The 15,349-nt window shown below is 39.0% G+C and overlaps 1 protein-coding gene across 4 annotated transcripts in view; it reads right to left on the bottom strand.

The window, feature by feature from the left end:
* angpt1 (angiopoietin 1) overlaps positions 1 to 15,349 on the bottom strand; it is a 256,411-nt gene that overhangs the window by 46,334 nt on the left and 194,728 nt on the right. For all 4 annotated transcript variants that reach the window (XM_057827812.1, XM_057827809.1, XM_057827811.1 and 1 more), the window contains 3 exons: positions 13,319 to 13,474; positions 13,105 to 13,226; positions 7,849 to 8,081 (listed from right to left, as the gene is read on the bottom strand). In XM_057827812.1, the coding sequence (XP_057683795.1) occupies positions 7,849 to 8,081; positions 13,105 to 13,226; positions 13,319 to 13,450 (487 nt within the window). In that variant the 5' untranslated portion in view covers positions 13,451 to 13,474. The remainder of the gene's footprint in view (positions 1 to 7,848; positions 8,082 to 13,104; positions 13,227 to 13,318; positions 13,475 to 15,349) is intronic.

Raw genomic sequence — 15,349 nt, forward strand, 5'->3', positions numbered from 1 at the left:
TATCATAATGTGTTAATAATTTCACACATAAGTCGCTCCTGAGTATAAGTCGCACCCCCAGCCAAACTACGAAAAAAACTGCGACTTATAGTCCGAAAAATACGGTATATTAGACACTGGTGTTTCAACTTAGGAGACAAATCCTATATAATAAAGTCACTAAAGTTGAACAAAATTTTAAAGGGAACCACGGACAGTGGTTTTTAAAAGATAAATGTTAGTAGGAGTTACAGTGTATCAAGAAAGTGACTAAACCCCTCGCAATTCTGCAGATATTTAAGTATATCTTTTAATGGGACAACACTGACATAATGACATTTTTACACAATGAAAAGTAGTCTGTGTGCAACCAATACAGTGGGGCAAATAAGTATTTAGTCAACCACTAATTGTGCAATTCTCCCACTTGAAAATATTAGAGAGGCCTGTAATTGTCAACATGGGTAAACCTCAACCATGAGAGACGGAATGTGGATATAAAAAAAAAAAACAACAGAAAATCACTTTGTTTGATTTTTAAAGAATTTATTTGCAAATCATGGTGGAAAATAAGTACTGTATATGTAATAATAAATAAATAAATATTTACTATTCTGGGCTATGAGGCATATATACAAATGAGCACTGCACTTTCAAGTTTAAACTATTATTCAGAGGTTCACAACACCATGTTATATTCATTGTTGCATATGATGCCATTTTTACAAAAAGAAATAAATCGGCCTCATTCTTAAGCAATAAAAATGATGAATAACACTAATTCTCCTAGATAACAGAAAACCGTAAAACAAAATCTTATTTTGCAGCCAACAGCTTTAAAAGAGTGTTCCAAATCTGTGATCAATTACTTTTAATAGCAGGCTGCGGCTCATTGCACCCTAATGAGCTTCGGATAATGAATACAATTTAAACAAATTGCTTCATCTAGCCACATCAAAAATATCGGGTTGTGCTGCAATATTGGGAAACGCAGATGGAAAAATTGCTCATGCACTATTGAAAAAAAATAAAATAAAATGATGACATATCAGTGTTGCGAAAAACTGAATCACTAGCAGACATGAGTCAGCATATTGTTAGGAAAATAAGCCCAAATTGCTTTCAATTTCTAAAGGATTTTAATAACAATATACTGCAGTGAAAAGAAACTGCTGCCCACAGTTTATAAACTGTGATTACAAACAATTGCCTTGACTTGCATACACTTGTCTGAACAACAATAACAGACATAGCAACAAAAGTAGCTACTTAAACTTCATTCTGAAGATTGTGGCGGCTTCTTTAGGGAAGCTGAGGGAAAACTAAACTCTGTTGCGGCACATTAAAACTTTTTCAGCCTTTTAAAGACATTCAGAATTGCCATTGTTTATTTCTAAGCATTTTAACAGAACAGGTTGGTCACACAAACAATTAGCATATATCAGTTAGTGTCCGCACGTCATCAAAAATAATCACATGAACTCGCTCTAAGTATTTGACCACAACTGAAAACACACAATAAGCCTAATTTGACACGAAAATATTATATAAAATATAAATATTATATAGACATTAACCCGCTAACACTTTGTCATAAAACCAAATGAACCACCGTAACAATAAATACCAATAAACTAGCAATTAATGAAACGACTGGAACAATAACTGAAGAAATACTTACCACAGAACACGAATTTTGATTATTTACATCTGTAGCGCTGCATTGCATGCTAGGAGGCATGTTGGACAACAACAGTATTGACAGCAGGTGGCAGCAGAGGTTGACTGTCTCCCACAAGGGAGCAGTGATAGCCAAATTATCTTCTTGAAGCAATAAAGCTTTGCAGCTAATTGGTTCAAGCAAGTTTAGCCGACCTTTACTAAAACTACTGTATGTGGCTGCTAGCCTGTTGGTAATCAGTCCGTGTAGATGGCACAATTGTGTCAATGCATAAATGCACCTCATTTTAGTCACTCAAGTGGCCGGCGTATCAATCTATACCTCTCGTCAACACAGGCTGACAGATTGTTATAATTATACCCACGAATTATCAACGAAGTGATAAGAACAATCATACAATCTCATCTACGTCTCATCCACATCCATTTTTGGAGATTCTGTGGGTTCCTCTGGCTTGATTTAGCAGTTTTAACTTTGCCAACACGATGCTGACTTCAACCGCGATTCCTGTTGTTCTTTCTAAACCGAAAGTTCGAGGCAGACATTGTCCAAGATGGCGCTGCCCATAGTTCGCTCAGGAAACTTGTCTATAAAGACAGAAGACGATGCGGACGCTTTCGCGCGAATTCTGCAATGATGGCAGAGCAACAAAAGAGACAAAAAGTTTTTTCTGAGGAGGTAAAAAAGGGAGGCTACCAGGATATACAGAATAAAAATTGGCCTGGCTTTCACTCGCTGGTGTGACGGTTGCTAACCGTCATATGCTATTGTTTAGCCACAACTGGATTCATAACTTTCTGACCAGAGGTGGGTAGTAACGCATTACATTTACTCCGTTACATTTACTTGAGTAACTTTTTGAGAAAAATGCATTTCTTAAAATAGTTTTACAGAGCCATAGTTGTTACTTTTATTTGAGTAGATAATTAAGAGAAGAAGAAACGCTATTCATTTTCCACGACTTTTGGGCTTAACTAGTCGTTGCATTTTTCCTATTCAATCTACATATTAGATTTTTAGCTTATTTCTTCTTCTTTTTTTTGCCAGAGCCACCAACAGTGGTTCTACCAGTTTCACAAATGAGACGTCTCAACAATTATCACATGATTATAAATCTCCATTTTACCAAAGAGACTCAAGCTTGCTGTTCTATGATCACGCCGGGCTGTTCAATCACATGGAGAATTTAAAGCACCGTAAAAAAAATAAGTATTTGACACAGAGCGCTGCCATCATCATGACTCGAAAGCACAGATTTTAATCTCTCTCCAAGTTTGTATTTGGCACCGATTGACCACGGAAAACCGGAGATATGATCCTTTTAGTTTTACAACAGGAAATATGTTTTCTCCACTAGAGGGCACTCATGGTCTTCGGACGAATAATGCTTCATTTCTGTATATTTGTTCTATCGCCAGAATTCAATGATTTTTTTCTTTTTTTTTGTATTTCTTTGGCTAAAAGTGGTTATTTAATAGGTTATATAGATAACTGTGCTGCAAAAAAAAAAAAAAAAAAAAACATTGTTTAAAAAACAGAAAAAATCACAAGGCGTAAGCAGGTACTCACAATGTTATTCATTACTTGAATATTCTGACAAAATACTTGTTTACTTTGACTTCAATACATTTTTGGATGACAACTTTTACTGTATTTTACAGGAACGCTACTCTTACTTGAGTAAAATCTTTGGCTACTCTACCTACACCTCTGCTTATGACAATTCATCCTTCACACAGCTGCTGAAAACAGATATGTTGTTTAATCCATCTGCAAGTGACCGGGAGATTAGTTTTTAATTGACTGATGATTTTACAACACCGTGCGGGTGTCCTCATGGGAAATGCAGTCTTCCTTAAGGCAAAACACTACCGCCTTTGTCCATCGGCGTCACTAAAATAGACCAAAACTTTAAAAAAAAAAGTTACCACGTGTTGCTTTGAGTACAGTATTCGTTACATTCCATCACTGATTGGTCATGATTTAATTAATCGTTGCTGTGAAATATCACCACCAAGCTAACAACAACAAATAGAGCAGTTACATTTTTAAATTCAGTCTAAAAACAAGACCAGTGTGTCAAATGATCACTGAAATCCATCTAGCCACCCCTAACCTCATTCAGACGGGCTATCCCTCAGGAACTATTACAGTTTGACTTAGTCAGGCTGGGGTCAGGAAGGCACGACCTCTAACCCGCACACCCGCCTCAACCCTGAAACGCAACACAGTGGAAGGCAGGACCCACCACACGGCAGCAGCCAGACTGCACGTCAAACACGTCTATCTGAGACCGCCGCTAATCACTACGAGACATGCTAGCGTGACACTTAATCAATGGAGCTGTGGTTAAAATTAGCAAATATTTATTCAAGGCGACTTCATTCAACTTGACAGTTCCAGTAAACCAGTTTGTGTTGCATTTGGATGTACATGAAGAGACTGACAAAATACATATTCAGCAGGTGAGCCAAGATGGCCCCCGAGGCCTTTGGAAATTAAATGGAACATACACATATCCAGGCCAAACAGATGGATTACACACAGGTCAGTACAACCATGACCTATTGGCATGGTCTATTAAAATTACAAAAGCAAGCAGCACTTATTAATCATGCTAGCTAATCTAATAATCGTTTGTCTTCAAGGCATTTTGCACGGCAAGTCGACGTACGTGAAAATGCTAATGACAAAACCGATACTTCGTACATTCTTGCAACACCTCCTCCTTTCACTTGCGAAAAATAAACTCCGTTTGATCAAAATAAAAGAACCGTGTCGGTGTGAGGTCATGTTGCGCTCAATGGAAAATTCTTGAACTTATATTATCGCAAGTGAGTCAGACTCCGAGGAATAAGATGATCCTTTTTCTTTATAAACGACATTCAGTTTGACATATCTTTCAATAAGTATGCACAGCTGTTTTACAAATAAAACCTTGAAAACCAATTGTTGCAAATCTAGTATCACGCTGGTTTATGAAAGCCACTAAGCCCCTTTAACAGGAGCAGCCAGGTTAAAACAAGAACCACATTGCTCGTGTCACGCTGCGTGCTTCAAGTTTTTGCAGGCAGCGTTTCCTACAATGGTGTATGATTTAATGAATGGTGTCTTCATAATTTCAAGGGGTTTGGAAAATCAATGTTGTTAAAGCTACGAAAGGGACATCGAGAGAACAAAATTAATTTAAACCATCTGGTGCATACAAAAAACAATCTGTTAACATTAGCATTATGTAGCATTTAAGTTAGCGGAGATTTGCTATGCAAATTAGCCAATTGTTCTTTTGTAAGATCCTCATTTATTTATTTATTTTTTTATTGTTTCAGGCGCGGACCGGGCACCAGCAGTCATGGCCTGCTAAAAATGCTAACAAAGAATTTAAATGAGCACTCAATGAGGACTCAATTAGCGCTTGATCTGCTAATGTTTACCAGATTGGTTCTGGTGCACACCAGATTGGTTCTGGTGCGCACTACAAAACAATCTGGTAAACATTAGCATTATGTAGCATTTAAGTTAGCGGACTTTTGCCATGCAAGTTAGCAAATTGTTCTTTTATAAGATCCTCATTTATTTTATTTCATTTTTTTATATCGTTGAGGCTAAGCTCAGGCGTGCATCGGACAACAGCAGTTATGACGCGCTAAAAATGACAACATAGGATTTATATGAACCTTGGACTCAACTAGCGCCTTATCTTAGCCTCAAACGATATGAAGGGTTTAGGGTTTCCGCTAGCTTAAATGCTATATGTTTATTAGATAGTTTCTGGTGCGCACCAGATAGTTTCTAGTGCGCACCACAGACTATATTCTATATTTCTGGTGTGCACTACAAAACAATCTGGTAAACATTAGCATTATATAGTATTTAAGCTAGCGGACTTTTGCTATGCAAGTTAGACAATTTTTCTTTTGTAAGATCCTCAATTATTTATTTTTATATCATTCAAGGCTAAGCAGAAGCGCGTGTCGGACAACAGCAGTTTCGGCGTGCTAAAAATGATAACACAGGATTTAAATGAGCTTTACCTCAATCTTGGATTCAACTAGCGCCTGATCTTAGCCTCAAACGATATAAAAACATAAATAAATGAGAATCTAAGTACAACAAAAGAACAAGTGGCTAACTTGCATCGCAAAAGTCCGCCAGCTTAAATGCTATATAGTACTAATGTTTACCAGATTGTTTCTGGTGCCCACCAGATAGTATGTGTTGCGCTCTAGAAACTGTCTGGTGTGCACCAGACTGTTTCTAGTGCACACCAGAAACTATCTGGTAAACATTAGCATTATATAGTATTTAAGCTAGCGGACTTTTGTCATGCAAGTGAAGTCAGTAAGCATCTCGCCTAATGCAATCTTCTGATATGCTTGCAAGCATGACCAGTTGTTTTTCACTGAAACTGTGGACAGTTAGTTTTGCCTCAGATAATCATGGACATTTTACTGCCAATGCAGCAAGGCTCCTGACCTATTATGCAAGATCTGCGGGATGAGTTAGTCACGTTCCAGACACACCTCCTTATTTGTATATAAGAAAGGCTGAGCCCTCTGTTTAGCGTGCATTTCCTATACAGCCTGTCTTGTAGGTAAGTACACCCAGAAATTTCTGAAATTATAACTGCGCAGTATTGATCTCTTGCCTCCAGTCTTCATTTAACAATCCAGTCTAGCCGTCTCATCTGAATTGAGAACGAACACGCGGGGGACCTGGAAGACTGCTTCCAACACAAGTTAGCCAATTGTTCTTTTGTAAGAGCCCTTTTTTTTTTTTTTTTTTTTTTTTTTTTTGTGCATCAGACACCAGCAGTTTCAGCGTGCTACAAATGATAACACAGGATTTAGTTGAGCTTTACCTCAATCTTGGACTCGACTAGCGCCTGATCTTAGCCTCAAACGATATGAACATATCACTAAATGAGAATCTGCGTACAAAACAAGAACAATTGGCTAACTTGCATAGCAAAATTCCACTAGCTTAAATGCTATATAATGCTAACGTTCACCAGACTGATTCTGGTGCATACCAGAATCCATCTGGTGCGCACTAAAAATTATCTGGTGTGCACGAGAATGTTTCTAGTGTGCACCAGAAACAATCTAGTAAACATTAGCACCATATAGAATTTAAGCTGGCAGATTTTTGCTGTGCAAGTTAGACAATTGTTCTTTTGTATGATCCTCATTTATTTATTTTTGTTATATCGTTTGAGGCTAAGTCTGGCACGCATCGAACACCAGCAGTTTTGAGGTGCTAAAAATGATAATACAGGATTTAGTGAAGCTTTAGTTCAATCTTGGATTCAACTAGCGCTTGATTTTAGCCTCAAATTATATAAAAACATAAATAAATGAGAATCTAAGCACAACAAAAGAACAATTGGCTAACTTGCATAGCAAAATTCCGCTAGCTTAAATGCTATATAACGCTAATGTTCATTGTTTCTGGTGCTTACCAGAAACAATCTGGTGCGCACCAGATAATATGTGGCGCTCACTAAAAACTACCAGGAAAAAAATGTAATGCTAATGTTTACCAGATAGTTTTTTGAGCGCACTAAATACGCACCAGATGGTTTAAATTTATTTTTATTTCTGCTAGTGTGCCTGCTCAGAGAAATAAAGTACTTCAAAACAAGTGAATGATGCCTCGGCTCAAAATATAGTCATTGGAACACAATTTCTTTACATACTGTGGTCTGATAGGTACAGTGGTCCTGAAGTGCAAAACGCAACGACAAATCAAAAAACAACAAATTCAGAAACACTACGGCCTATCACATAACAAAAGAACACATCGATGAATCAGAAAACGCATGGGCAAATCAAAATCAAAAATACGTTAAGGAACTGGGAAAAGGTAGGCACCAGTCAAAATGTATTCTTTGCCATTGTGTCATGCACTTCGGGTCCACCATAGATAAGGACCAATGGACTGTTTTCATAGGTTAGTGCAGGCGTCACTAAAATGCCAGCAGGCAACAGGTCGTCCCAGAGGATCACGAGTAGCCTGTTCTAAAAATAGCTCAACAGGGATGGCGAACTAAGTAATGTTTTTATAAGACTTTCTGAGATTTATAGAAATAAATGTCAAATGTTATCCTCAGCGCAACCAAAATCCAGTCCAATGATTCTAAAACTCTGACAAATTCAACTGACAGCATCAACCACTATTCAACTTACCTCCATCTTTGGAGCAAAGGTTGAGTAAGTTGTGGACAGTGTCCATCATCTCCTGTTGTTGTCTTTGCAGGGCAGTGCTATTTCCTGTGGCCCGACTCAACTGGGATTCAAGCTCTTTAATAACCCCGCTCTGCTGACCAACAAGAAGATGGAGACGTCCCTTCTCCTGCTTTAGAGTCTCCAATTCTTCACGGTGCCTCATCTCCATCTCTGACATCTTCTGCTCAAGGAGGCTGATGCAAAAGAAAAGAAAAATACATCAGTCAAGAGGTTTTCTGAAATGATAGTTTTGTTTTGTACATTGTTACAACGTTACAGTTATAGGAACCATCTATCCATTATCTACTGCTAAATCTGGGGTCTCACCCTAAGAGAGAGCCCAGACACCCTATAGAAGAAACTCATTTCGGCCGCTTGTATCCGGGATCTTGTTCAGTTATAGGAGTCGTCAATACAGTACGAAAAGAAATTGGAACAAAACCCAAAATTGCCACAAACATTAGTAGGAGCAGTTCAGAAGGAATCATTAGGGAACACTTTATTTGACACTAGGGTCATAAGACTGTCATAAGACCGTCATAATTCTGACATGACAATTTTATGAGCATTAATGAATGCTTAGGAAAGAAGTCATTAACTCATTTGCTCCCAGAAACGTATAAATACGTTCTATTTTTAAATGCTTCATTGTCCCAAAAACGTATTTATACGTCTTTTGCGTTTTTTTTTTTTTTTTTACAAGAAGAATCTATAGCTTGTGATCTATCTGAGAAACAAAAAACAAGGCTCCAAACCTTTTTTAAAGCAATAAAACTGGCCACTGGAGGGCAGTAGCGCATTTTGTAAAGACCCGCAACTCGATTCAACAGCAATGAAGGGCCGGGCAGCACGGTCGGAGCGCTGGCGGCAGTATGCCAGGTGGCGGACGGCCGAACAAAACAACCGAGAGGACGCCTGGAATGCCAGGCGCTGGACGACTGAGCAAAACGACTGAGACCACCGTGCAGCGGGCTCGCCAAGCAGACCCCGCAGAGATTAAAAAAATAATCCATCTACAGTGCCTTGCAAAAGTATTCAGCCCCCTAGAATCTTGCAACCTTTCGCCACATTTCAGGCTTCAAACATAAAGATATGAAATTTATTTTTTTTGTCAAGAATCAACAACAAGTGGGACACAATCGTGAAGTGGAACAACATTTATTGGATAATTTAAACTTTTTTAACAAATAAAAAACTGAAAAGTGGGACGTGCAATATTATTCGGCCCCTTTACTTTCAGTGCAGCAAACTCACTCCAGAAGTTCAGTGAGGATCTCTGAATGATCGAATGTTGTCCTAAATGACCGATGATGATAAACAGAATCCACCTGTGTGTAATCAAGTCTCCGTATAAATGCACCTGCTCTGTGATAGTCTCAGGGTTCTGTTTAAAGTGCAGAGAGCATTATGAAAACGAAGGAACACACCAGGCAGGTCCGAGATACTGTTGTGGAGAAGTGTAAAGCCGGATTTGGATACAAAAAGATTTCCCAAGCTTTAAACATCTCAAGGAGCACTGTGCAAGCCATCATATTGAAATGGAAGGAGCATCAGACCACTGCAAATCTACCAAGACCCGGCCGTCCTTCCAAACTTTCTTCTCAAACAAGGAGAAAACTGATCAGAGATGCAGCCAAGAGGCCCATGATCACTCTGGATGAACTGCAGAGATCTACAGCTGAGGTGGGAGAGTCTGTCCATAGGACAACAATCAGTCGTACACTGCACAAATCTGGCCTTTATGGAAGAGTGGCAAGAAGAAAGCCATTTCTCAAAGATATCCATAAAAAGTCTCGTTTAAAGTTTGCCACAAGCCACCTGGGAGACACACCAAACATGTGGAAGAAGGTGCTCTGGTCAGATGAAACCAAAATTGAACTTTTTGGCCACAATGCAAAACGATATGTTTGGCGTAAAAGCAACACAGCTCATCACCCTGAACACACCATCCCCACTGTCAAACATGGTGGTGGCAGCATCATGGTTTGGGCCTGCTTTTCTTCAGCAGGGACAGGGAAGATGGTTAAAATTGACGGGAAGATGGATGCAGCCAAATACAGGAACATTCTGGAAGAAAACCTGTTGGTATCTGCACAAGACCTGAGACTGGGACGGAGATTTATCTTCCAACAGGACAATGATCCAAAACATAAAGCCAAATCTACAATGGAATGGTTAAAAAATAAACGTATCCAGGTGTTAGAATGGCCAAGTCAAAGTCCAGACCTGAATCCAATGGAGAATCTGTGGAAAGAGCTGAAGACTGCTGTTCACAAACACTCTCCATCCAACCTCACTGAGCTCGAGCTGTTTTGCAAGGAAGAATGGGCAAGAATGTCAGTCTCTCGATGTGCAAAACTGATAGAAACATACCCCAAGCGACTTGCAGCTGTAATTGGAGCAAAAGGTGGCGCTACAAAGTATTAACGCAAGGGGGCCAAATAATATTGCACGCCCCACTTTTCAGTTTTTTATTTGTTAAAAAAGTTTAAATTATCCAATAAATTTTGTTCCACTTCACGATTGTGTCCCACTTGTTGTTGATTCTTGACAAAAAATTAAAATTTTATGTCTTTATGTTTGAAGCCTGAAATGTGGCGAAAGGTTGCAAGGTTCAAGGCGGCCGAATACTTTTGCAAGGCACTGTATGTTTTGGAAGAATGTTCTCTGGTCAGATGACACAAAAGTAGAGGATTTTGGGAAAAGGCATCCACACAGAGTTTATAGGGGGGAAAAAAACAGGCCTTCAAAGAAAAGAACACGGTCCCCACAGTCAAACATGGTTGGGTTCCCTGATGTTTTGGGGTTGCTTTGCTTCCTCCGGCACTGGACTGCTTGACCGTGTGCATGGTATTATGAAGTCTGAAGACTACCAATTGACCGTATGCATGGCATTATGAAGTCTGAAGACTACCAAGATTTTGCTGCATAAGGTAGGGCCCAGTGTGAGAAAGCTGGGTCTCCCTCAGAGTTCATGGGTCTTCCAGCAAGACAATGACCCAAAACACACTTCAAAAAGCACCAGAAAATGGTTTGACAATAAGCACTGGAGACTTCTAAAGTGGCCAGCAATGAGTCCAGACCTGAATCCCATAGAACACCTGTGGAGAGATCTGAAAATGGCAGTTTGGAGAAGGCATCCTTCAAATCTCAGAGACCTGGAGCAGTTAGCCAAAGAAGACGGATGGATACCGGAAGCGGTTGTTCGCAGTTATTTTGTCTAAAGGTTATGCTACCAAGTATTAGGCTGAGGGTGCCAATACTTTTGCCTGGCCCATTATTGGAGTTTTGTGTAAAATGATAATGATTTAATTTTTTTTTCACTGTCTTTTGTGTTTTTTCATTGCAAGAAAAATAAATGAAGATATTGCTACCAAAGCATTTATAATTGTTATCATTTTCTGGGAGATATTGAGCATTATCTGACAGAATTGCAGGGGTGCCAATACTTTCGGCCTGCAGTGTAGGTGAGTGGCAATATATTGAACTGGATCTATACACTTTGTATATCGACTGGTTAAGGAAAATTGTATCGAAATCAATTGAAACGCAAAGCGTCAATCAGAATTGTCATTGTTTTGCTATGCAGATTTGTTGAAAAATAATGGTTTTCAGTCAAATTTCTGAAATGTTTCAGAAACAAAAGTGCCAAAATTAGGAACATTTTTAAGATTTTTAATGCATTTAGATGAAATGTGACTGATTTTGTCAAAAAAATTAAAACCTCGAAACCTATCGTTGCAGACTTTATAGGCAAATATCGTGTTTAAGCCTGTCGCAATATGCAATAATTCCATTTATCGCACGGTAAATAAAAATGAAGGCGATAATTTTCCCGCTGCGATTTATCGCCTCGCGTGCATCTGCGTGCGCGCGTGCGGCTGACGTGCTGTTAAAAGTTCGGCTTCCATGTTACCAACTACGCAAAATGCATTTTAGTTCTGTTTTTAGTTTAGTGCAGTTTAAGTTTAGTGCAGGTGGAGAAAAAAAAAAAAGGAAAAGGTGACGCTTACCATTGAAATGAAAACCTTAATGATAGCAAAATATAAGTGTGCATCCATGAACTGGGTCATAGAATGCCGATCTCGGCCGGCGGTCCCCCTCCGTTCGCCAGTCTTTATGAGTTAAGGTGACAGTTCTTATTGTGGTAACATCGCCTAAGAAATCGCCAGCTTCCTCAGGTTTCAAATCATTTATTCCATCAACTCGCCGAATGTCCACTGCTGTTGAAGCCAGGATCGAAACAGAAAGTAAAATAGCGCTCTCCTGCTCACCGTCAGCCCCGCGGTGCGTTCAGGTACACTAAAAAAAGTCCGCCACATTATGCGGTGCGTTCATGTAGACTAAAAAAGTCCGCCACATTAGAAGCCGATTCGTTACATAATTACAGGTACTGTACTGTGTTATTGTTATTATTATATTATTGTTTTTCTGATTTTTATTCATATTTTATTTGTTTTGCTCTTTGTAATTGCTATTTGCAATTGTAACAGCAGTATTTATTTAGGATGTAGTGTGGGTTTTTGGGCTGTGGAACGAATTATTGGAATTATAATGTATTCTTATGGGAAAATCCTGCTTGACATACGACCATTTCGACTGACAAACAAGCTCCTGGAACAAATTAACTCTGTATGTAGAGGTACCACTGTATTACACATGAAACGCCATAGCAGAAGCTATGAGGGGAAACGTTTTCATTTGCCTAGATGCTTAAATTATTAAGTGGAATTATATTTTTCTAAAAAAACACATTTTATTTCTTCTGTGTTTCTGTGCAGTATTAATATTGTTGTCTTTTCCTAAAAAGTATTTTTGAATTCAAGAGTAAACATTTATTGCATTTAAATGGGTGTACATGATCTATTAATATATACTGTATTCTCACAGTGTTGTTGTAATTTTTTTTTTTAATTGGGGGCGGGTGCAATAATATCGCATATCGCAATAATTTATTAAATAAATTATCGCACACTAAAATTTGTTATCGTGACAGGCCTAATCGTGTTGTCAAAAGAATCAGTATCTTTGCAGGTATTCAAATACAGTAGGCTACTGTAAAAATGAACAGATTTGTGGAAAATTAATAATTTACTCTATCACATGAAACTAGGTGTACAATGCCAGCATACTGCTTTGATGGCATTTGTATTTTCTAGACATTCTGTGCAACCATGTGGCTGGATTTGTTTGTTTGAGCTACTACTCTTTGTTTACCTGTTTTTGTCATGGAGCTTGGTGATCTCATTGGTCTGGACCATTAACTCCTTCTCCAACTTGTTAGTGGAAAGAGAATTTTCCAGCAGCTGGATCTCAAGCCTTGATGTTTGATTTAAAACCTTGAGAAACAAAAGCACACACACAAATGGAAGCTATCACTAGAATCAGAACTGTACACCCTATCCATTAATTCAGTTTCAGAGATTGTTACCTGCGTTTCAACATCCGTCAGCTTCCGTGTTTGTTCTGCGGTTTGAGAGAGAATGTTGGTACCCATTTCCAACATGGCCGCCGTGTGGTTGTGAACGGCGCTCTGTTGCAGCTGAGCCATTTCTGTTTTCATTCTTTCTTTGATGTAATTCTCAATCTGCGTTAAACACAATAGGAATGAATTAAAATGGTTTGTTTGGTTAGCAAAAAACACATTTTAATCAGTCATGTGCAACGCAAGCCTGATAAGTAGAGTTGTCCGATAATGACTTTTTAACTGATAACAGATATCCAGATATTATCCAACTCCAAAAAACCGCTACCAATATCAAACCGATACAGATATATGTGGTCGTAAACTTAACATATTATTGCTAATTGTACTTTGATGCCCCACTGACTGTTTTAAAACTTTAACAACGGACGTATCGGCGGTAAAACGTTTACGTATATCACCTTTGAAGCCTCGTCACGCTGTAATTACGTCACCCACATGCCACAGGTTGGTCTCATAAATAAACATTAAAACGCTGCATGGACCATGTGTTTATGTCCAATTTACCATCATTTCTTGTCCTTTTGCAAAACGGAAAGCACCACGAAAAACTACATCCCAGGAGCCATTGTGAGGTTATGCAGGAAGGACGTCATCCGAAAACTTTTAATATATTGCCGAGCAAGGCGCCATCTAACTAGGGGGAAGGCGACGTAGCGAGCGACCGATGGATGGATTGAGCGAGTAACTTTGTGAAACGTCCAAAATGAATCAAAAACTAGATTTAGTGCAAGCTAACACATTACTTCAGCAACTCGAGGAAGAGGATAGGCCACATTTATCTTTTTTTTTTTTTTCGGATGAGTCGGCGATTGAGAAAAGTGACAGCAGAACGCAAAGGGCGGAAGAAGAAATGACAGCCCCTATGATATAATTATGATGGTCTTCTGGCGCCACTGTCAAATAAAATGTTACCAAATACCAAAAAATAGCAATTAATGAAACAACTGGAACAGTAACTGAATAAACATTTAGCACAGAACATGGATTTTAATTGTTCTTTTTTTTTTTTTTACATATGTATCGCTGCAATGCATGCTAAGAGGCATGTTGGATGACAACAGTGTTTACAGCAGGTGGCAGCAGAAGTTGACTGTCTCCTCCAAGGGAGCAGTAATGGCCAAATGAAACTTCTTGATGCAATGAAGCCAGTTGGTTCAAAGCTTCATTGTGGTTCATTTGGTCTTATGACAGTCTTATGATGCCGCTGTCAAATGAAGTCTCACTCTCATCTTTTGTTGTAAATATCGCATAATACAGTGAGGATAACTACAGCTTATAGTCCAGTGCGGCTAATGTATGAACTAATGCCGTGAAGGCCAAGTGAAGCTTCTTGAAGCAATGAAGCTTTGCAGCCAATTGGTTCAAAGCTTCGCATAAAACAGTGAGGACAACTACAGCTTACAGTCCAGTGCGGCTTATGTATGAACAAACGCTGTGAAGGCCGAGTGAAGCTTCGCAGCCAATTGGTTCAAAGTTTCATGGTGGTTCATTTGGTCTGAAGGGAATAGTATATTTTCTCATATTTACTGTTTGACTGTTTGCATTCCTCTAATGTACCCAATATAAAATAAATAGCAACAAAACAAGCAGAATATATTTGACATAGGGCATAAGAGATACATGACGCCTTCTGACCATGGAAGCACAACCCGTGCATCATACAGCTGAAGCAACTCAGCAAGATTGACGCTGACTACCAGGTGGTGGGCAAGACATCTACAAGCCCACGTCTGCAACACCAAATCCGCAGTCAGCTCGTCAGGACAGTCCAGAACAAATGGCAAGACGTCCTGTACTACCACAACACCTGATTAAAAAAAAAAAAAAAAAAAAACAACTCAGACAACAACAAAGTTTAATAGCTCGGCGCCTCTCAGACGTCAAGGCATGCCGAACCTCCCAACTCAGTTGCCTCAGCAACGAACGGTGATGAAAAAGCTTGATCGCCCAAATCTGCAACAGAAAAATTATCCT

This window comes from Corythoichthys intestinalis, chromosome 22 (genome assembly GCF_030265065.1).
Source record: "Corythoichthys intestinalis isolate RoL2023-P3 chromosome 22, ASM3026506v1, whole genome shotgun sequence".
In the NCBI taxonomy this organism is placed as follows: Eukaryota; Metazoa; Chordata; class Actinopteri; order Syngnathiformes; family Syngnathidae; genus Corythoichthys; species Corythoichthys intestinalis.